Genomic DNA, 24,501 nt, shown 5'->3' on the forward strand with positions numbered 1-24,501 from the left:
ACTTGAAATTGTTCATGAGACTTTCATGAACATTGCCCAGGAGGAGGGGATGTGGGATCTAAGGATTAGTCCCAGTTGGGAACCAGTGCTATAGTGTTTTAAGTACCAAACATTCACAAGTTAGAAAAGAAACTCAAATTCCAGTCAAAGAAGCAGCTTCCAAGGCACTTAGAAAATCAGCCCATTGGGATATTTGCCCATCATTAAAAATGACTACTCTAGACAATTAGTTTTGTGGTGTGATGAGTGCAACTCTATAATAATGTACACAAGCCATGTAATCCAAATTTCCTTGCGGAAATGGTTTCAGATGTGTCACAATGTAGGTCAATTGTAGCAAAGATTAACAAAGGCATCTATATACAGGCAGTCCCTGAGTTACAAACACCCAACTTACGAATTACTCATAGTTAAGAACAGGAGTGAGACAGCACAAAGTGAGAGAAATCTAAGGGGTCACAGGGACAGAAAATAAGGTGAAATTTTCTGAACAGGGGCACAGACAGCAAAACGAACACCTCAGCGGTGTTAACCTTTCCCTATGCTGTCCGATGTGCAGATATAGATAGGTAGGTAGGTAGGTAGGTAGGTAGGTAGATAGATAGATAGATAGATAGATAGATAGATAGATAGATAGATAGATAGATAGATAGATAGGCTGGGATTGATTGGCTGGAGTTACACTTAAAAATGAACCTGTTCTGACTTACTTGTTCATAACCTGGGGACTGCCTGTATATAAAAGTGGTGATATGTTTGTATGTATGCTTGTATATGAATAGCTGCCATATTCAGAGAGCAAGCACTGTGAACCCTACCAACAATGAATCTAAATAATGAAAAGAACTCAGAAATGTCTCTGTCATGGGTGAGGCTGGGGAGAAATAAGTAACACTTTTAAAAGGGACAAAAACAAAAAGAAGAACCTCAGATATATTAACTTACAGTCTGGCAATGACTGAGGGGTGCAGAGAGTAAATAGGATAATGTCTGAATCCCCATACAGCAGTCTTGCCAAACTTGGCCCATTTCAGATGTATTGGTCTACAAATCCCATCATTCCCCACCAACAGATATTAGTCAAATCAATGCAACAAGAGGAAAAATTAACTGGGATACATTACAAACTATACTTGTTTTCTGATGAAACCATTATTTTTTCATCCTTTTTTCTAAGTAAAAAACTGTACATGGGAATTTAGAAATAGTAGCAAGTAATGTGTTTTGCTCACTCCTGGCTAAAATCTATGTCCAAGGAAAAGTAATAGATATCACTGACCTTTAACAGTAATGTTGAAGAAGACTGAATCACCACCTGCATCACATACGAATTCTCCTGTATCTTGCACCTGAGCAGAGGCAATGACCAGTCTGTGGTAGCACCCTTCACCCTCTAGCTGAAGACGCTCACTCTCCTCTACTTCTTCCCCATCTTTGTACCAGCGAACAGGAACATTAGGGCGGGACAGTTCACAGGCCAATCTCACCGTATCCAAGGATTGATAGGTATGAGGTTCATCTGTATTGGAACTTACAACCTGGACAGGAGGCTCTGCAATAGAATAAACACATCCGATATTAGGGAAGGGCTCACAATTCAGAGGAAAGTACATTTTTGCATGCAGAAGATGCCAGGTTCTATACCAAACATCTCCAAGGAGAGTTTGGAAAGACCTCTTTCTGAGGAGACACTGCCAAATCAACAAAAACCATACTGCACTAGACATTCACTTAAGATGGATTCTAATTTTTCTAATTTGATAGTTGGTAGCAGCCATTATGGCACAGCCATTTGAGTGTTGTACTGAAACTCTGGAGACTACCCCCATTTAGCCATGAAAACCCACTGGGTAACCCTGGGTATGTCAGATACTCCCGGCCCCAGGAAACCCTGTGTAGGCTTGCCTTAGGGTTGCTATAAGTTGTAAACAACTTGAAGGTACACAATGGACCCATCCAGACAGGGCTTTAAACACGGGACTTCCTGTTTCAAAAAGGATACGGGTGCTACACAATGTCAATGCTAAATGCGTGCTGATGAGCTACAAAGGAGGGAAATTGCAGGATAAAAAGATCCCCTTTTATCCCATTTCTGGCCTAAAGATGAGGATATTTGCATGTCTGTGTGACCCTGCATGACAGAAAAACACATGTTTTTCTTCCCTCCTTCCTGTGGAGACTGGTCCAGCTGAAGCATGAACCGAGAGCCATTAGAACTCTTTATTTTACACTGTAAACATTGTAAACACTGTAACACTGTAAACAGAGCCTTAATAAATGATTAGAGCAGTGGTTCTCAACCTGGGGTCCCCATATGTTTTTGGCCTTCAACTCCCAGAAATCCTAACAGTTGGTAAACTAGGATTTCTGGGAGTTGTAGGCCAAAATACCTGGGGACCCACAGGTTGAGAACCACTGGATTAGAGGAAGGGAGAAATCCAGTGGAAGTTTTTTTAAAAACCCCAGTTATGTGCTGTTCCATATATGTGCACATGCAAATATGCTTGTATTTATGATATTAGGATGCTCATATGTGGATCAGCACATAATTGTATACATCCTAACTATTACTGCTTGGCTTCAAAGAGGTAGAAGAAGAGAAAGGTCACCCTAAGATGGTAATTTAAAACTAACACTACTATACAATAATACTTTATTGGTAATTAATGAATGCAGCAGGTATTTTGCAGTAGGAAAAAAGCATACACTCTGCTTCAATTAATAAAAACCCACCTCCTCATGGGTGAGCAGGTGACTGGGATCCCTAAAATATATTCATTGAGTTCTCGGCTAGTGCAGGGCTTATCTTTCCCATACTGATGAACTCTAAAAGTAATCTCAAGCAACAGATTGTATATTAAGGATTCAAAGAATTATCTACCATATTTTCTCTCCACTTTCAGAAACATCAAAAAATGCTAGTTCTCCTTCCCAGTCTCTAACAACTAATTGGATGATCTTGTATGCCAGGCTAAAGGAAATAAACTTATGCTAGGAGAAATCTGAAATGTCTTATAATTGGAGATGTGTGATAGTATTTTGGGAACCAGGCAGGCAACCTCAACCCATCCTCTTAGCAAATGACAGGCTTATTACAATGATACGAAAATAATGAGTAATGTAGACTATGCAGGAAGTTTAGCAGAGGACATTTCTCACCTGTGACAGTAATATTGAAGAAGACAGAATCACCGCCCACATCGCAGACAAACTCTCCTGTATCATGGATCTGTGCAGAAGGAATGGTCAGCTGGCAGTGTGAGCCCTCTTTCTCCAAGAGGAAGCCTTCATTTCCTTCCACCTCTTCCCCATCTTTGTACCAGCGAACAGAAGCATTGGGACGGGACAGCTCACAGCTTAAGACCACACGCTGGGAAACCTGGTAGGCATGAGCATCTTCAGCATTGGACTGTACAACAGTTACAGGAGGTTCTGGGGTACAAAAACACAGTATAAGATACCCTAGTTGCCATAAATGTCTGATGGACCTCCACAATTGGAAGATGACTCACAAAAAGTGCAAACTTTGGGGAAATAATGAGGTATAAGTCAGCCAAGTTCCCACAACTTGCAACTATCACAATCAGGTAGAGCAGCCACATTTAATTATCTTCTTTCCTGCTTTCCGAGAGCCTCTCCAGATAAAAGTCTCTAGTAGTCCCAGGTTTTGTTCCTGTACAAACTAGTTTTATTTTGGAGATCTACTTGACATTTTGTCCATTCTAAAGTACTAACAGGAAACTCCAGACATTACCAAGGATTTTTCATTGCTACTCCCCAAATCAGTTTAAATTAAAGACATCTTTCTGAATCAGTTTTAATCTTGTTATTTTTTTTATAATTTAGTAACAAAATTAATCAAAGAAAAATATTTGGTTATAACCATCCTTGATTCTGCCAGGAAAATTATGGTCTAAGAGGTAATTACATTTTTGTCCTCAAATATGCAATGTTATTTTATAGATTTTCAATTCAATGAAACTTTTTTTCTAAAGTTTCAAATGGGTATTGTTGATGATAATGTGATGTGTTGGAATCCATATGTGGTAAACAAAGAGAAAACAAGCTCCATGGGCTATTGATGGTTAGCTGGTAATTTCTTTAAACAAGCTGACCATCAATTAGTACACGAAGCTTGTTGGATTTTTGCTCCCCCCCCCCCATGTACATGTTTCCCTTTGCATTCCACCATATGCCTGTACTAGGAATTTGCTATCTCTAGACATTTGTATATTCTGAATATTGAATTTTTCTTTGGTAACTACTTACTATATTTAGGCATTTGTTTATAATGTCTTTTAATATGTGCATCTTATTGTATGTTTTTCATTGGGATACGTTTTCACTGTGAGATGTGGTGTGTAGCAAATAAAAATGGTTGTTGTTGTTATTCAGAAAGTATAATTGGATTTTCCAGGGGGTTCTAAACCTATTGATGAGTAATTTTGACTCCTGCAAGAACCGTGGGTTCAGAGGCCCATTATGCCAAGCTCCAAAAACCAAATGAGATGCTAATGGGTTGAAGGCAAAGGAACAGTGGCTTTATTCACCTTGTCCAAGTGGGTGCTAGCAGAGGGCCCTTTCACACAGCCATATAACACAGAATACCAAGGCACAATAATCCACACTATCTCCTTTGAACTGGAATATCTGAGCCTACGCTACCATATAACCCAGTTCAAAGCAGAAAATGTGGGATTTTATTCAGCTGTGTGAAAGGGGTCAGAATCTGCAAATTTCAAAAACTGACGTCAGGCATTGAGAACATACAGAAGCATTTAAAGGAATTTGATAGCAGTTCAAAACAAAGGCCATTCGCCACCCTGAGTGTTTTAGTCACTTTGAGCCTCCTTGTGGAGAGAAAAAGTGGGGTATAAATAATAATAATAATAATAATAATAATAATAATAATAATAATAGGCTCTTAGCCTGGGTCTGGCTAGAATCTATGCTCTGGTTGGCCAGGCATGAAGCATCAAGCTGCAGTCTATTGGTTTCTTGGTGGGAATTTAAATAAACTGTCATTGCTTAATTTGAAATTTTAGGCTGTTTCTTGGTCTGCCTCTCATGGGTGCCCGAAGGGAGGAATGTGGGAAGGGTTTGGGGTAATGGGTGCAAATGACTCCGTTTCGGCCTGCTCAGACAAGGCAATGGGTTTTGTCTAGCTTAACAATGAATGGCAGGCTGTTGGCAAGGTATGGATAGGTTCTCATGATGAAGGTTTGGCTGGGTGTTAATTTCCACAACCCTCTTGATCTGGGTCTATTATTAGTTCAACAGATTATGAGATTTGCCCTTGTATGTGTATGTGCTTTATGCAATTGAGTGAGTTCATACTAGGAGTCACCTGGAACTGGGTTTCTGGGGAAAATATCAGTTGCAGGCGCCATGCCTGGGTACACTCACAGCCATGGGCTTTGGACTCTGTTTTGGAGTTTGGGGTTTCGATACCATTATGTTTTCCTTTTCTTTCTTAATCACATTTTATCATGATGGAGAGGGATGGGTGAAAAAGACCTGTTTGACTACCTTGCTTAGTAGGAATGAAATTTAAGTGAAATAAAGTGGCTGCTGCACATGCCCTAAAAGCTTCCTTCAAAGGAGGTTTGGTTTTGTTCCTTCAGGGGGAGCAGGTACAGCCTCTTAATCAAAGAGACAGTAAATGCATCAGCCTAAATAAAAGTATGCAGTCAATCAGGGCAGGAAATGGTCCAGAGAGCAGTAGCTCAGTATGTTCAAACATTTACCCTCATATCTTGTCAATGGAAGAATTTCATTATACCTGTTGAAACTATATTTTCCTTTGACAACTGAATTGTGGTAAGAAGCCATGAGAATAGACCTTTGGAATGAGAGGCCTAGGTTTATATCTCTGCTCACTCATAAGTTCTTGTCTTGCCTCAGGCAAGTTTTCTTCTTCAGCCTCTGTAATTTATCCTGCAAAATTGGGATACTAAAATCTTCTTCATAACAGCCACAGGAATGAATGAAATAATTATTCTGAAGATGTAACCCTGTATGTACGAGTGTTATTCGGAAAGTTAGGTTACAATATTTTTTAAATACAAAGAATGTATATATTTTAATAAAACTTACATGGATTGTAGCATAGGTATTGCAATATTTTCCCACACAATCACCATTCAGTTCAATACATTTTGTCATCCGTGGGATGAGTTTTTGATGCCTGTGTCATAAATGTTTCCCTGCGCCATTTTCAGCCAATTTGTCACTTCGATTTTCACCTCGTTGTTGTCAGAAAAATGTTTTCCACCAAGGTGTTCCTTCAATTTAGTGAACATATGATAGTCACTGGGTATGAGATCGGGGCTGTGAGAGGGGTGGCTTAAAACATCCCAACCAAATGAAGTCAACAATTCTTGTGTTGCATGAGCGGTGTGTGGACGTGTATTGTCATGAAGGAGACAGACTCCCGCCATCAGCATCCCACAATGTTTATTTTGGATGGCTCTGCAAAGTTTCTTCATGGTCTCACAATATATTCTGTGCCCATCTTTTCACATGTTGTCTTGACATTACGTCCTCTCCATAAACAGAAATGACGTAGCAATGAATTGCAGTGCTGTTCACGCCCTTAGCATTTAGGTAGCGTATTACAGCGTGAACTTCACACTTGGATGGAAATCGAATGAGGGCAACTTTCAGCACAACGGCAGTTGATGAGCTGATGACTGGAGTCCCCGGTGGTGCAATGGGTTAAATCCCTGTGCCGGCAGGACTAAAGACCGACAGGTCACAGGTTCGAATCCGGGGAGAGGTGGATGAGCTCCCTCTATCGGCTCCAGCTCATCATACAGGGACATGAGAGAAGCCTCCCACAAGGATGATAAAAACATCAAAATCATCCTGGCGTCCCCTGGGCAACGTCCTTGCAGACGGCCAATTCTCTCACACCAGAAGTGACTTGTAGTTTCTCAAGTCGCTCCTGATACGACAAAAAAAAACCTGCTCATTCACTTCCACTGGCTTCCTGCTACATGGCAATGATAGCAACTTCCCCTGAGAAAATTCCCCATGAGAGCTACGTGCCTTGTAACCTTACTTTCCAGATAACCCTCGTACCTAACAAAGTCACCTGAAGAGTCATGTATAAAGATAACACTGTAAAACACTTACATACTCCGCATTATTATTTATCATTACCATAGACATTTTCTGCATCTAAAATGTTTTTCAATTTATCCCAACCTCACAACAATAGAATGAATGTGGTTAAGTTGAAAGAGAATGTTTTCTGAAGGCTTGGGGTAGGATTCACTCCCCCATTAATGCAGCATTAATGCAGTTTTGACACCACTTGAACTACCATGGCTCAATGCTGTGGAATCATGGGATTTAAAGTTTGGTGAAGCACCAGCTCTCTTTGGCATTGAAGGCTAAAGACTTTGTAAAATCACAGCTCCTGTGGCACTATAGCATTGAGCCAGAGGAACATTTAAGAGTGGCTAGATGCAAAAGGCTGGCTCTTCTGAACCTTTTAATAGAAAACTCAAGTGAAGGCACCTACACACATGAAGGGCTTTGGAGCACATTTTGAGGGTGCATCTTGATTTGGGAAAAATGGCTGACCTTTAACAGAGATGTTGAAGAAGACAGAATCTCCACCAATGTCACACATAAATTCTCCTGAGTCCTGTGCTTGGGCTGAAGTGATGACCAGCCGGCGGAGAGCTCCATCACTTTCCAGCAGGAGACCATCTCTTTCTTCCACTGCCTCCCCATCCTTATACCAGTGCACAGGGGCATCAGGCCGGGATAATTCACAGGTCAACATCACACGTTCTCCAACTTCATAAGCATGGGCCTCTTTGGTATTGGAGTGCACAACCTTCAAAGGAAGCTCTACAGTGGTATAAAGATACAATGATGGTAGAAAATGCAACCAACACTCACAAAATGAAGGACAGGGGAAAGGGGAAATGAAGACCTCTGCTGATTTTTCAGGCTGGGAAGGGAAGATGTAGCATCAGACCAGGCAAATAAGCTTTTCAAGTGAAGGACAGGATGGCATTTCCCTCTTTCCATATTAAATCAAGTCAGATTTACTGCTGAATGTTATTTAGACACTCACTACTTTCACCTAAAGGCAGCCAACTAATACAAAGGTGTGGACCAAACTGTGTAGAGTACATGCAGCTCTGTTCTCTAACACATCATTGCCAGATCCCTGTCTCACAGTACCTGTCAACTAATACAGTCACCTTGCTCTATATCAGTGGTTCTCAACCTGTGGGTCCCCAGATGTTTTGGCCTACAACTCCCAGAAATCCCAGCCAGTTTACCAGCTGTTAGGATTTCTGGGAGTTGAAGGTCAAAACATCTGGCAACCCACAGGTTGAGAAGCACTGCTCTATACACTAGTAAGTACAGCTCTAATGAGCTTCCAAACCAAACTCCAAGTAGTAGATAAGACAGGTTGAGCGTGCCTTATCCAATTTTGCATATATACCTATTGAGATATCTTGGGGATGGGAACTTTCAATATACAGTTGAAAGTTAATTTATACACAATACTTTCAAAAATGTGTGCATGAAACAAAGGTTTTGTATGTTGAGCTATCAGAAGACAAAGTTGCCACTATTTCAGCCACCCTATAGACAATTTTAGAGTTTGGAGTATTTCAGATCTGGAATTCAACATAAGGGATATTCAACCTGTACAAATCTCAAAGCATTAAGAAAAAGCTGTTATATGCTACTTTTTTTTCAATCAGTGACTTTGTATTTAAAGATATGGCCTTATTTTTATGCTGATTAAACTTCCAATCAGTTCATCCCTATCACATCTCTTTCCACTGCTTTTTTTTGGGGGGGGGGGGGGAGGGAGGAAGAATTTCCTACATGCACACCAACAACATCCCTGACAACTTACCATCCACAGTTACCCTGAAGGTGATGGCATCATCACCTACATCACAGGTATATGTCCCAGAATCCAAAGATGAGACCGAGGGAATTAAGAGCCTGCGGATGCAGCCTTCTGATTGGACAAGAAGGGCGCCATCATCCAAAGACACAGGGTTTCCTTCTTTGAACCAGAAAGTGCAAGCATCAGGTGTAGAGACCTCACACTCCAGGACCAGAGGCATCCCAGCCAAAAGTGTCCGGAGTCTCCTGGCCTCAGGAACTGGGGTGATGTGCACCAGTGGGGCTGGAAAGACATAATGTGTAAAAACCAATACAAAATATTGAGGCCATAACTCCACTTGCAAAATTAATAATCAGATATCATTCAAAAACTGGTGCAAGCAATCCAGACAACATATAGCTATTTACAGTGAGGATCCATCTTTTTTTTCTTTTTTTCTTTGGCTCATCTGGGCTTTGTTCCAAGCTAAGCAAAGTCAGGGGAGAGTCCATTGTTCCCTGGAAACTCACACATAGCCTTGGAGTCTTTTGCCACATGAATGGCTGGATTGGGTCCAATTCAGCATGATTACCAAACAGCAAAAGCCACACAGTCCCCCTTCCCTGACCAATGACCACATGTCCAAGCATCTGTTTATGAACTCATCAGAAGTGGTGATACACTGGGCAGGTTTTCCTCAGAGCTACAATGCTGGCGAGGGAGTATTGGAAATTGCAACTGAAAATAGGGGACAGGCCAGTGTAGCTAATGTCACCCTGGCTGGGCTGTGTGGACAATGATACAAAGCCACACAGAATTCAGCCCGGTCCATGTGGCCAACATCATGGTCAACCTGGGCCAGTCTAAAACATAATGCTCCAACTGACCCCAGATTAAGCATCTAGTATCGACACAGCCTCAATAACACAATACAAAGATAGATTACACTATTGCAAGAGGACTGTGTTTTTATGGATAATATCTTGAATATATTAAGAACAGGTAGGGTGATTTTTGACCTGCTAGAGTCAACTAAAGGCTTACCTTGCACATGCAAAACGGCACATTCCTTTACACCATTGGTCTCAAATCGAACCTCAAACCCATTGGCAAATAGCTGTACTTGACTAATTTTCAAGGCATGGTCTATTCCACAGTGTGTGATCTGGTACTGCTGGTCTTCTTCTTCCTTTTCTAACTTTCTTCCATTGAAGAACCAGCAACCTGATATGTTGACTGAAAGCTGGACTGAAAAAGTAGCATCCTCACCGGTGTGAACTGTAACATCTTGCAGTCCTCTTTGTACACGGGCCTTGGGGACTGTAGGAACAGAGGTTGAGGGAGTCAGCCTAAAAAGGGATGATGAGTGCATGCTCACGTGCAGTCATAATGCAGGCTTGGAGTTCGGACTATGCAACAAAAGAAATTTCTTTCCTTCTGCTCCAGCACGACTGGATATCCCCCCTACTGCAATTTAACTGTTTCAAAGTAGGCAAGGAGTGGTAAAATTAATCATGCTCATTTAGGCTCTGGGGATTTAATCACAAGAAGAAAAGCAACCATGTGATAAAACAGAGATGGTTGTAATAGCCATGTTTGAATGAAGGCATTTCCCCCAGATTATATATGCAAATAGAGGGCAGAAAGGCTTACCAAGATGAACAGAGCCTGGGAATTCCACATGTTCACTGCATCCATACTGATTGGCAGAACACACACGGAAACAGTAGTCTCCTTCCTGCGGCACACCATCACCTGGAACTTCAACCATACTGGCAACATCAGTGGTCAGGCATGACACCCAATCGGCCTCTCCCAAGGCCTTCCTCTCAATGATATAACTGCTTGGTGGACTCCGGTGCATGTCAGGTGGTGGACACCAGGTTAGGAGAGCAGCATTGCTGCGTGACGTGCACATCCTTGCTGCCACAGGTGCACTTGGTGGGATTCTCTTAGCACCTGAAGAAAATAAGTCACTTCTATTATCTACTCACTCCATGGTCTAACTCAGTGGTTCTCAACCTGTGGGTCCCCAGATGTTTTGTCCTTCAACTCCCAGAAATCCTAACAGCTGGTAAACTGGCTGGGATTTCTGGGAGTTGTAGGCCAAAACACCTGGGGACCCAAAGGTTAAGAACCACTGATCTAACTGGTCCAGTCAACAGACATGTCAATTAACTGAAGTTTCTAAAATCTCTTCAAATAGCAGACTAGTAATAATATATTATAGCAGTCAATCTTAGATGCTACCACAATATGAATAATCAGATATTCCTGTCTAGAAAAGACTAGACTGCACAATTGTCACAGCAGTCTAACCAGAAGAAAGGGAATCTTTGCTAAAGAGGCTACCTGGACCTTTAGTGACAATGCCAGATTGAGGTGCACATGATAGGCATACTATTATAGGAAGAAGTAACTACAAATTACGATTATAATTTTGCTTATATAAGGGAGGTGGATGGTGGAGTCTCATTCTGTGGAGATTTTTAAACAGAGGATGGGTAGCCATCTATCAGGGGTGCTTTCATTGGGTATCCCTGCATAGCAGAATAGGGTTAGACTAGATTGTCCATGTGGACTCTTCCAACTCTATGATTCTACGATTCTACAATTCCATGCAGCACATGGGACACCATCCCATCTTGTTAAGAACACATGTCTAATCCTTGGCCTTAATTCAGTGAGTTTCTGATACCAGGCAATAAATGCTCACCAATTAACTGATCACCAAGAGTGCTGTGAATGCGATTTTCCTGCTTCTTGGAAGGGGGTTGGACTGGATAGCCCACGAGGTCTCTTCTAACTCTAGGATTCTATTATTCTAAGAATTCTGCAGCCACATGAACATGTGATGAAATAGATGCTGCATCCAGCATCACCAGTTCAATCCTTAGATACAAGTCTTAGGAAGGAAGGAAACTCCCTATGGAAGTATCTACATACTACCTGGGTTTAAATCCAGACCACATATCACACAAAGTTTTGTGTTCTACCTAGCCTTTAGACTTGTGGGTTGCTGTTGTTAAGGAAAAAAAGCAGTTCTTAACAAAAACAAATAAAGCGGGAGGAAGTGGTTGCCTCTTTACCCCTTTTGGATGGGAAAGCAGCTTGAGGAAAAAGGGAAAAAGACACACCCCAGAGAATAGAGTTAAAATGTTGTTGAACATCATAAAAAGAAAGAAGAGAATCTACAAAGTGCTCAGTTTTACATAGCCCATTGTGGTGGCACAGTGGGTTGAACCACCGAGCTGCAGAACTTGCTGACCAAAAGGTCGGTGGTTGGAATCCTGGGAGCAGCGTGAGCTTCTGCTGTTAGCCCCAGCTTCTGCCAACCTAGCAGTTCAAAAACATGCAAATATGAGTAGTTCAATAGGTACCACTCCAGCAGGAAGGTAACGGTGCTCCATGCAGTCATGCCGGCCACATGACCTTGGAGTTGTCTACGAACAATGCTGGCTCTTCAGCTTAGAAATGGAGATGAGCACCAACCCCCAGAGTCGGACACAACTGGCCTTAATGTCAGGGGACAACATGTACCTTTTTTATCTTTGATCCTGGGACATTTCAAGCACCATAACTTTTTATTTAAGGTTATGCACAGATTTCAATGGAAGTCTCAAGTAGTTAGCTTGCAGCTTAGCTTTCTATCCCGCTGCCTCCCACGTTTCCCTTGTATTCTTATATTCTATAGGTATTTGGCCTTGTTTTTCATGTAGGAACACTGAAAGAGATGATGGCTGGCTTGTGAAGAACTCTCACAGGGGAGCAGAAGAAAGAGTTTGGGGCCCAGGATAGGGAGAAAAATGGTGCTTAAAGTAATGTCAAGAGCAGTGTTCATTTTTAACTTGCTAGTTCAAAATGAAGTTTGCCAAGAGGGATTACTTTCCATTTCCAGAACTTTCCTAAATTGCTAAGTAAAATTCAATTTGAGTTACACTTTCAAAAAAATATAAAACTGGAGTCAGGTTGATTGATTTTAGGCAAACTCAAAATTCCTTCCATGTCTTGGAGCCTCATTGCTGGGAGGGCCACTTTTAAAAGTTGCTTGACCTGGAATTTGGCATCTGAAGCAGCTTTTTCCATTTCTTCACCAATAACTTTTCAGAAAGTGGAGAAGAGTATTCTCCCGTGGTGGTTCTCTTATTAGGATATGTTCCCCAGGAATGCTCACTTGCCCCAACTTTTTCAAATTGCACAAAGCAAATATATTTTTCCTTTCCTCCAGCACTCGGATCTGGTTCTTAAACTTTATTTGCTTGCTTTTTAGCTTTTTTTTTTTTTGCTTGGGGTGGGGGGTGAGGGGTGGGTGGTTAAAGGCTTTTTAGGATGAGTAGGCTTAGTGGATTTTTGTGTTGTTGCAAGCTGCCTTGAAACAGATACTTAAAAAATAAAATAAAACTAAAAGAAAAATAGGCTTCACTACCTGGCTTTTTGGACAGGTATAATGGATTTTGTGAATTGCTGGATTTCACTTTCCCAACCAAAGGAGGCCCTGGTGGCACAATGGCTTAAACCCTTGTGACAGCAGGACTGCTGACCAAAAGGTAGGTGGTTCGAATCCAGGGAGCAGGGTGAGCTCCTGTCTGTCAGCTCCAGCTTCTAATGCAGGGACATGAGCGAAACCTCCCACAGGATGGTAAAGCATCCAAGCATCCTCTGGGCAATGTCCTTGCAAACGGCCAATTCTCTCTTACCAGAAGTGACTACGTTCCTGACACACACACAAAAAACCTCCCCAACCCATCCCATTACCTCTCTCAACTCACATTTGACACGGAGCTGTGCTGAGGTTTGTGACTCGCCAGCTGTGAAAGTGATGACTCCGGCATCGTGCCGTGACACGTGCACTAGCACAAGGAGATGGGTTTTGCCAAAGCTTCTGATGAGGGTGTGTGGCGCTTCCAACAATTCCTGCCCATTGCGGTCCCAGCTTGGTACTTCCACAGGTTCCCGTGTTTCCACATAAAAGGCAGCATTTTCTCCTTCCATCACATCCAGCTTTCGTGGCAACCGCTTCACTATCAGACCTGAGGGGCAAGATCGGGGCAGTTATCTTGTCAGTTTTAACAGAGCTTTAATTCAGTGCTACCCAAAAGCAATGGTCTGTAGACAAGTGCTAGTCTCTGAACCATTTGGTGCTGGCCAACAATCAGTTTTTGGGAATGATACAAATGTGATCACTTGTCACACAGGGGGAGGGGTGGGATGCCAGTTCCTACTACATCAGATAGTTTGAGTAGGACAATTTCAATGTTACAGTGATATTATGAAAGTAACCCTGTCATGGCTCAAAGCTAATACCTAATTAAGATCGCCCATTAATCGTTTTGCTCCAAGGAACTGGGAAATTATTGTTTACATTTGATGTCTGATGTTTTGTCTTATGTTTGTTATAACAGGCTGTATTTTTATTTAATTTTAGTTGTTAAGTCATAATTTGTGTTTATATGTTGGGTTGTTGAACCTTTGTTAGTATGGATGTATTGTTGTATTCTGGCATTGAATGTTTGCCTTTTATGTTTGGAATCCATCCCGAGTCCCTTCAGGGAGACAGAGCAGAATACAAATAAAGCTTTATTATTATTATTATTATTATTATTATTATTGCTACTTTTGCATCACACACTCCAAAGGAAACACATAACACAGCCCAATAAAATAAATTCTTGATGTCTTGGTTTTTGGGCTGTTCCTTGGCTTATTTGGGGTGCTGATTCAGAAAATTGAATTGGATAGACTGCATCACCTCTAGTTTCTTCAATATGGTTTTCATAGTTTTCTATGAGCAAGAAGATGGTAACTGGCAGATAGCATATGTTCTGTACCTCAAAACCTAGATCTGATAGGGGAAAATCGATGCCATTTTTGGAATCAGCAGGTCAAATATACCCAGAAACAGGTCTAACATTTGGGGTACCAAATGTGTGTTGGCCAATCTAATCAAAGAGGACCCCTTTCCTTTCGGTATGAATTTGCATAAGTACATTAATGTGTATAGATTTCAATTAAAAGAATAATTTTAACTGAAATAGAAACACAGTAAATTTGCCATAGTAGGAAAGACTGTGATTTTGCCCCTTTGTTTAGACTAAATGCCTTCAAATAGATTATTGTTCTATGTAAAACAGTATATATGCTGCCCTTGCAACTAAAGTTTCTTCCACACTCTTGTTACCTTGCACTGAGAGCTCTCCAATGCTGCGGCCCTTGCCCTCCATCTCACAGAGGTAGATACCATCATCGTCAGCCCGGGCATCCCGCACAGTCAGCCGCCGCAGCAAGCCCTGTTCCTCTATCAGGTACTTGGGACTGGGATGCAGTCGCTTATCTTCAAGATACCACACTGTAGGGATGGTCGCTACAGGCACTTGGCACTCTAGTATCGCATCTTGGCTCTCCAGCACTTCCACATCCACCAAAGGTGCCTGGAACCGCACTCGAGGTTCTGTGATCAAGAGGCAGATTATATGTTGAAACCTGACCAAAAGACATAATCCACCCTAAGACTGAGCCTAAGCCCTCAAGGTCTTGGGCTGGAAAGGACTGGAGTATACAAGAATAAAGCAAAATGTCACTTTTCCCACACACAAACTTCAATTTCTTCCTTGTTGCCTCAACTCTGAAGGTATTATTTTACCATCACAACCCACTGTCACTCCCTTCTGTCCATTTGGACAGGGTCATTTTAGCTGTCAAGTACATCTCCAAAGCCAAAAGCTCCCAAGGGTGTTGTCTTTCTTTAACTTCCTAGAATATCTGCATCTGCACTCCCCAGCAAGACTTCAGGTTCCATTCCTTATTATTTTGCCTATCTTAAAAAAGTAAAGAATGGCTGCTAATACAGTTTTTACTGTTTTAATTAATGTTTATTTATTGTTTTAATTGTTATTATATTGCTTTGCTATATGTAGTGGCACTGAATCGCTGCCAAATGTAAGCCGTCCTGAGTCCCCCTTTGGGGGTTGAGAAGGAACAGGGTAGAAATACTGGAAATAGATAAATAATAAATATAATAAACTTTTCCTATGATTGATAACATGTATGTAGGCACTGAGGGATATCATTATTTATCAATTTACTGGATTTATAGCTCTCTCTCTCTCACACACACACACACACACACACGTTTCTTGCCAGACAATTTTATGAACAAACAGGAAAGGAAATGTGTATGTTATGAGCTCCACTGTTTTCAGAGTTGTGCCCAGGTTCTTCCCCACTTTTGTATATCCTAGGGGAGTCAGCGGTTGAAGGGGGTGGGTGGGTGGCAGCCTGATTCTCCTCCCAGGGGTTATTCTGAGAGGTGCCAGAGTGCTAAGTGGGTGGCATGTGGTATCTATAGCACTCAGTCCCCTTGCTCTCACCTCTTTGAGGCCCAGTGAGACAGACACCTGCCACCCCCACAAGAACCCAAGGGAACACAGATGGAATGGTGGGAAACAGCAAAGGCAAATAACCCTGGAAAGAACAGGTGGGGTTTACTCAGATGGCACAGCTGTGCCCTGTGCTTAAATTTCCAGCAAAAGAGACGCCAGGCACAAGCCATTCTGGAAAAAAAAAATAGCCCCTGATCTGAATGCCCTTCGCCTTAATCCACAATGAATGTGGCCCCTCTAAAATTACTCAGCGGTGAATGTAATATACCCAATGGAAGAAGTAGGCAGTTCCATCTTTTCTAGTTCCAGGACAAGAAGGTTGACAGTGAGAGGTCAGGGCTGAGACCTGGCACAGATTAAGCCCTGGATGTGCCTTTCTCCAGAAGATTGGAGGCTGTGAAACCAGCAAGATGCCAAGCATGCTTTAAAATGGTAGCGTCATTCTTGTAACAACATTTGGGACCTGCCCTACACCGATAGCAGATGAAGTGGTGTAACTATTCCTGGCTATACCATTCAGTGAGGGTGATTAAATAACATTTTGAACATAAATCAACTAGAGATGGGAAAGCCTGGGGGGGGGGGGGACTGGGAAAAATTGGGGGGGAAATTTTTTTTTCAGTTTTTTCCCGTTTTTTTTTTCCAATGTCATTTTTTCCAGAAAAATTGAAAAGTGTGTAGAATATGTTCTTTTCCAATGGTAAATAATATATCCATGACATGGTATTCAAACTATATAACATGAAGACCTTAATGAACGATTTCTGAGACTTTTTGTTTCTACGCTTTTTTTTTTCAGTTTTTCCAGAAATAAATTGCTTTGGGGGGAAAAATTCCCCCAATTTTTCCAGGTTTTTTTCCCAGGCCTTTCCATCTCTAAACAGACATACCACATTTGCATTTCAGAGTAAGTTCTTCCACTTCTCACCTTTCTTTCAATGGTAAACAAATATTTACATGGGTGATGAAGAAAGATTTAGTCTCTCTTCATCCATATGAATGGAACAGTCCAACTTTTCACCACTTCCTCTTCTCACAACCTACAACAACCCACTTCCTCTTCTATTTTCACAGTAAGGACTTTGATTCTGTTGGCTACCTATTAAATATTTCTCCTTATCTGCTATTTTTCCAAGCTACATTATGGGACTCTGTTGCAGTCCCATGAATACAATCAGCATTCTCTTTCTATGTTTCTTCCAAGGGTTTTTTCTCTCTCTCATTCCATCCTTTATCCACTCAGGCTCCCTCTTGTCATGACAAATGTTTTGCCTATTTTTAAAAACTCCCAGTGAATGCAGGCCCTCCACATTCCATTGGATGGCTATTCTTACGGCCAGAAACAAATATTCCTGGTATTTAATCTCTCTTTTTGGGTAAAGCCTCTTCCTCCACTTGCCTGATACTCAATAGGTTCAGATAACAGTTTGGTTCCTTTCGCACTAAGAGCAGCCTTTGACACATAACTGAAGCCTGTTATCATGCCACCCTCCAGATTTTCCTCTCCAGGCTAAACAAGACTTCATCTGCTCCTGCCTCAGCTCAGCAGCATTCCAGGCCTTTTATCAGCCCCACCACTTTCCTCTCTGCCCTCTACAAAATTAATGACCTCCGGTCCGAGCCAAGCACCCGCTCTAAAGTAGGAAAGGGCACTGAGCCCATCCATAAAATATGTCACACATTGAAACATATTCTGTAACCCTCCCTTTCTTTCCCTACTTTTATCCCCATTTTAACCAATCCCCTTATCTCTTTTCCATTACTCCTCAACTTCTCTTCTAAGTGGTATATGCTCTTCTGGACCAACAGCTGCCTGTACAAAAGGATGCAGGGCCATACCAACCAACAAAAATAGTTGCTTCTGCAAAGCCAAAGCCAAGGGCGAAGCCATCTTGAGTCACCCTTAGAATAGAGAAAGGTGGCGTATAAATAGGGTAAATAATTAAAATAAATAAATAAAGCACAGCCTCCACTTCTGACAAAGAACTGGCTGCTGTAGACCATCCCTGTAGACCAACAACTGGCTGTTGTTGTAAGTTTTTCAGGCTGCATGGCCATGTTCCAGAAGCATTTTCTCTTGAAGTTTCACCTGCATCTATGACAGGCATCCTCAGAGGTTGTGAGGTTTGTTGGAAACTAGGCACGTGAGGTTTACATATCTGTGGAACGTCCAGACTGGGAGAAAGAACTCTTTTCTGTTTGAGGCAGATGTGAATGTTTCAATTGGCCACCTTGATTAGCATTCAATGGCCTAGCAGTTTTCAAGATGTGGCTTCTTACTCCCTGGGTGCATCTTTTGTTGAGAGGTCCCTGATTGTTTCTTGTCTAGAGTTCTCAGATAATATGCTAAGACAATCCAACAAATGTTACGTTCAGCAAAGGACAAGAGGGATCCTCTCACCTCTGCAGGAGTCTACCGTATATCATGCAGCTGTGGAGTAAGAAGCCACACCTTGAAAACTGCTAGATCATTAAATCCTAATCAAGGTAGCCAACTGAAATATCCACACCTACCTCAAACAGAAAAGAGTTCTTTCTCCCAGCTCGGACATTCCACAGATATATAAACCCCATTTTTCTAGTTTCCAGGAGATCTCACAACCTCCGAGGATGCCTGCCATAGATGCAGGCAAAACGTCAGGAGAGAATGCTTCCGGAATATGGCCATACAGCCCGAAAAACATACAGCAACCCAGCCATGACAGCCTTCAACAACACATCCCAAAAATGTTTCTTCAAACAACATATCCCCACCTCACAAACTGAGGCCTCATTCATACAAAGAGTAGATGAAGGAGTAAAATTATCTATAGACTTCTTCCAATGCAGTGAGAGACAACTGAACATCTTCCATATTTAAAATACACACACAATTTTATGTATCTACAATAGTAAAACTGGGTGAAAATTTCCCTCCCTGGCATATAGTGTTGTGTGTATAGGAATATGTTACACAGAGAAATACTCAGGCATGCACTTCCTACCTATGGGCTTTATAATCCTCTCACTGCAGCAGCAATCTGGACTGGCCCTGAAAGATCCAGGCAGCCAATTCACAGAAGATTTAAGGTGTCATTAAAATGATTAATTGTTCAATTTATTTTACTTGTCAAATTAGTTGCCAGAAATGAGGAGAGGTATCTTTGGATTCATGTGTGAAAATAACTTGGCTAGCTTTAATTACTATGTAATTAATTTTAGGGAAAGGGTCCCACTGGCTTTGCTACCTCAGGCAGTGAAACAACCTGGCATTGCTCTGCTCTTTCATTCAACAAACTAAGTAAAATTAACACATGGTGGAAAGGAACCATGTCCACTGTCCATACCCCTAGTGCTTATGTGTTGATAGTCAGTTTTGCACAAAGCCTACATATGTGCAGCTTGCAGGCTCAGGTCAGCATGCAGTTGTCAGCAGCTGGACATGCAGTTGTAATCTCACCGCATTCTTTCATATGCTTATGACCTGATTCTGCCCATGTTTGTTGTTTGGAAGAGAAGTACGATTCCTCCTGGTCCAAGATAGAATAGTGTCCTGCCAAGCTATCTGCAGTAGCCCCTATCTGACATGCCATCTGTCCTCCCTTGAGATGGGAAATGTTTCTTGTCCGACCCCATACTTGGCATCTAATCTGGCCTCTGGCCGAGTGCCAACCACTCCACACTTTTGTAGGCACTGTTACTGGTGAGTGGCAAGCGTTCCTTATTCCTGGCAAGGCCCTCAGGAATGTCCCCGAAGAGTCACTCAGGCTCCTGTGCAAGCAGACAACAAGCAGTGAGCAGGGCTCTGTTTGGCAGCCCAACCACCTTACAGAGACTGATTCCTGACTCTCAGACTGAGAGACTCTCTCTTGCAAGTTCTTTGTGAGAGCTTCTTGCCAAACACTTTGTACCTTGTGTTTCATTACTGCATCACAGTTCTTGTTTAAAGAACAAAGCTGAATGCACACCTCCTCTCTGGGATCAACTGGCTCCTTAATTTGTCATCTCCAGCACAGTAATGCTCCAGTAGATCAAGGAGCACATAGGTTCAACCTAGTCCAGCACCAACTTGATGGCCTCTAAATGTGCTGGACTACAACCATAGTGGTTAGGGAATAATGGGAACTTCAGACCATCTCATCCAAAAGGTTATCAAATTGGGGAAGGTTGGGCCTGGCCGATAAATCAGGATGAAGGGTTCAGAGTCATTTCCAATTCACACATATACCATTTCACGGTTTCACGGATTTCAAATAATCCCTTCCCCTCCATTGTGGGGTTTTTTCCCTGTAGCCTTGTAGTTCCCATACTTTAATTATTAGCAGTGTAGCAACAAAACCTAGGAAGCAGTGTATATATTGTGCAGCAGGTTAAACTGCTGAGCCGCTGAACTTGCTGACTGAAAGGTTGGTGGCTCAAACCTGGAGACTGGGTGAGCTCCCGCTGGTAGTCCCAGTTTCTGCCAACCTAGCAGTTCAAAAACATGCAAATGTGAGTAGATCAATAGGTACCGCTTCTGCTGGAAGGTAATGGCACTCATGCAGTCAGCCACATGACCTAGGAGGTGTCTACGGACAATGCCAGCTCTTCGGCTTAGAAATGGAGATGAGCACACACACACACACACCCCTCAAGAGTTGGACATGACTAGACTTAAAGTCAGGGACAAACCTTTACCTAGAGAACCTCTCCCCATGTTCAATGGTTCTGTTGTTGGTTTCAGGATAATGAGAAAAGAGAGGTTAAATTTTCTAAACGTGTCCCCCTTGTGATCCAGATCAAAACTGCTGACCCAGCACTACTAATAGCTATGTCTGCCTATGAACTGATGTTCTTCCTGGGGCCCTGCAATCCATACTGAAATCAGCCAAGGGCTGCGGAATGCCCACTTATACCCTATGTTTTCCTAACTGTAGGTAAACCTTTCACTCTGTCCTTGGGGAAACTCCCTAGGTCTGCAGCAGTGGTTCTCAACCTGTGGGTCTCCAGGTGTTTCGGTCTACAACTTCCTGAAATCCCAGCCAGTTTACCAGCTGTTAGGATTTCTGGAGTTGAAGGCCTAAACATCTGGGGACCCACAGGTTGAGAGCCACTGCTCTACAGGCTTTGTCTTCCAAAACATGTATGGCCCCATTCTACTTCCCAGATTCAATGCCACTTCATCCCACACACTTCCCTCTCTGTTGTATAAGTACCTTTAACAGAGAGTCTCACAGAACTGAGGGTCTGACCAGCTGTGTTGCAGGCTGTGCACACATAGAGCCCACAGTCCCGTGCCGTGCAGTAAAGGACCTTGAGTATGAAGTAGCCCTCCCGGTCCTCATAGAGCAGGTGTCTCCTCCCAGGGGACAACACCTTCCCGTCCTTCTTCCAGACAATCTCTGGCTTGGGTTTTCCTGTGACATAGCAACGAAACTTGGCATGTTTCCCTTCATTCACAGTAAAGGCTTTTGTAGTAGGTAGACTGGGGAGGACCTCCCCATTCTGCCTGGATTCTGGTAGCCCATTTTGTTCTGTGTGATGTCTTCGCCTCTTATCCTCTTGTGCCTCTGGTCGCTTTTTGAAATGGCAGTTTGTGGGAGCATCCAGAAAGGATTCATCGTGGGGATGCCATGCTACAGAATCCACCAGGAGCACAGCTGCAGCCATGGTCTCTCCAAAACTGTTTTGTGCCCGGCACACATAGACACCTGCATCTGGGAGACGGACGTTGTAGATGTGCAGAGCGTGCCAGTCACCAGGCTCTACAGCCACCTTGTAATGGCTGCTCTCAAAGATATCTGAAAGTTTGCGCCCGTCCTTTTCCCATGAAAGCTGCCCTGAAACCCTGCAGGCAAAAGTCACATTCTCTCCTCGGGCCACCTGGGCCGAGATTGGCCTATTGAGGAAGATTGGAGGCTGGGCATCAAGGTTACCCTTGGGTTGCAGTTCTGTGGCCTCCACTTTGAGAGTAACAGCTGCATAAGTTTCACCCACACTGTTTTTAGCTTTGCACATATATCGTCCACTGTCTGTTGGGTTAGCTTGAGACACCAGCAAGCTATATGCATCTTCATCAGCCATCACAAATATCCGGCCAGACAACTCCAGCTCAGAGCCATCCTTCTCCCAGACAATGCTGGGACGTGGTTCACCAGTCACTTGCCATTTCAGTACAGCATTATCCCCGCTCTGCACTGTGAATGTGCGGGGATAGGCAAGAAATCGGGGCGCTCCCCGAAAGGCATCCATTGCTGACGCAGTCAGGATACAGCTGAGGCCAGGGATCTACAGAGAATGAGATCAAGTCAGGATTACATCTGAAAAGCAAGAATGAAGGATGAGTAAGGAGCTATTCACTGAAGAATAAACCCAAAGTGTTAATTGCTGCTCAGTTTAGCAATGCAGGAAAATGGTTGGTGAATTGATTTGCAATGATCACACAGCTGTTCATCTCCTTTGCAGCAACTTTAAAGTATGTCTGAGAAAGACTGGGTTGAAAGGTGACCACTTCATAATGTCATCCAGAACTCTGAACAGTTTTTAATCTAGATGGCAACTTCCAGAATCCCCCAGCCAACATTTCCAATGATAAAGCTGGCTGAGAGATTACAGGAGTTATATTCCAAAGCCATAATTTTTCCTGTCTGTACATATGCTTCATCACGTGGCAAATTGGGTTGTGAGCATTCAACACACATTGCTTAGCCATCCACCCCCACACTGGGAGAGCAGGCTGTCTGTGACAAATCTGTCCACATGATGACCCCTCCAGATATCCCCAAACTTGTTGCATTCATGCTTGTTCTTTTGTGCATTGTGCTACACTTTGATGGCATGGGGAGGTTCAAAAATTGACAATCCGATATATGACAGGGAACTAGACCAGCTTCACCAGTTTTGTGGTGAAATGAATGATACCAACAAATGCTCTGCAGGTATGCAGAGCCCATGAGACACTTGCCCTGCCTGCATCACATCAGCTGCTCTGTGGTGTCATTGGGACAAGATCATGAGCAGAAATATGACTTTGGTGTTCAATTCTTTGTCCTATGATCTTGAGATATAGCAATAATGTGGGTGTGTGCATGCACATATCCATGTAATCCCACCCACCAGGAGCCATTATTTACTTAACATCTTTATTTATTCTTTCCATAACAGTAGTTGTATTGAATTGTATGGCATTATTACATAAGCAATTTACGACTGAACAATGTGTTTACAGTATAAGCCACTGACAGACAAATGGCAAGTTTGAGGCCCCAAACTTTGCAAGGGGACACTCTAGCAGCTGCAAAAAATCAAAAATGCAATAGACAGATAGACAAATAGACAGACAAAAGTGGCTGAAAGTCTACCTTTTCACTACTGTTTTTTGAAATGTTATTTTTAGGCTAAGCAGTACAGGTGAGTACTGTGATTGGTTTTAAAAAGAATTGCTACTCCTGGGATCTGGAAACTTCAAAGAAAAACAATTCCGAGTTTTATTTTTGTTTGCGGTTGGCTAGAAAAGTAGTAGTTGGGGGAAGTTGGGGGGATCAAGACTATAAAATTATCTTGGGGCATTACACTTTGTCCCCCTCTTGGCGTAAGCCTTCATCCACCTTATATTCTTCCAGATCCTGTACATCCCATGACTCTTTATATATGTATGTCATACCAAAGTGGAAAGGAGAACTGCAGAAACAGAACTAGATTCCCTAAGTTTTAAGGTAGCCATCAATGTTTAGGGACAAAGTTTAATGTTATTTTCCTAAGCCACAAATAATAGCATATCTCTCCTGTCCTTCTCTGAGCTAGGATGGCTGTATTATGGCTTGACGGCTGAACAGGCACCGGCACACAAAGATGCAAACAAACCAACAGTGATGCTGATTATTACTTTATCCAGCACATTTCAAGTGTTCAAAGCACTCCCAATATATCAACTGCAAAGTAGGTCACTGTAGTCATTATTATATGGTGGAGGGGTGTGCAGAGAGAGCTGAAGCTGAGAGAGAAAATGATTTCCTAAGGGCCATTTAGCGAGTGCATAGCAATAGTGAGATTTGAATTGGATACCAGCTTGTATTTCCTGCCTGAATGCCACACCAGTTCTCAGAGGACCCGAGTTTCTTATGGATCCCTCCACATGCCTGTCCTATCGTGCATTCCTGCCCTATCACACTCTGTTTAATGCTCCACAGATAAGAAGCTGTCACTACCACGCAGACCCCAATGCAGACTAGAAAGGGAGAACATTTTTAATAGGCCACACACAGGCAGCCGTTTCTTTTGTTTTCCAAGCTCCTA

The 24,501-nt window shown here is 42.6% G+C and overlaps 1 protein-coding gene across 2 annotated transcripts in view; it reads right to left on the reverse strand.

Moving 5' to 3' along the window:
* The window catches only part of OBSL1 (obscurin like cytoskeletal adaptor 1), a 67,213-nt gene that overhangs the window by 41,567 nt on the left and 1,145 nt on the right, over nt 1-24,501 (reverse strand). For both annotated transcript variants that reach the window (XM_067460940.1, XM_060772784.2), the window contains exons 2-10: nt 21,423-22,494; nt 15,048-15,317; nt 13,639-13,899; nt 10,523-10,828; nt 9,914-10,189; nt 8,894-9,172; nt 7,591-7,863; nt 3,160-3,432; nt 1,280-1,552 (exon numbers count right to left, since the gene is read on the reverse strand). In XM_067460940.1, coding sequence (XP_067317041.1) covers nt 1,280-1,552; nt 3,160-3,432; nt 7,591-7,863; nt 8,894-9,172; nt 9,914-10,189; nt 10,523-10,828; nt 13,639-13,899; nt 15,048-15,317; nt 21,423-22,458 — 3,247 coding nt within the window. In that variant the 5' untranslated portion in view covers nt 22,459-22,494. The remainder of the gene's footprint in view (nt 1-1,279; nt 1,553-3,159; nt 3,433-7,590; nt 7,864-8,893; nt 9,173-9,913; nt 10,190-10,522; nt 10,829-13,638; nt 13,900-15,047; nt 15,318-21,422; nt 22,495-24,501) is intronic.

This window comes from Anolis sagrei, chromosome 1, assembly GCF_037176765.1.
Source record: "Anolis sagrei isolate rAnoSag1 chromosome 1, rAnoSag1.mat, whole genome shotgun sequence".
In the NCBI taxonomy this organism is placed as follows: Eukaryota; Metazoa; Chordata; class Lepidosauria; order Squamata; family Dactyloidae; genus Anolis; species Anolis sagrei.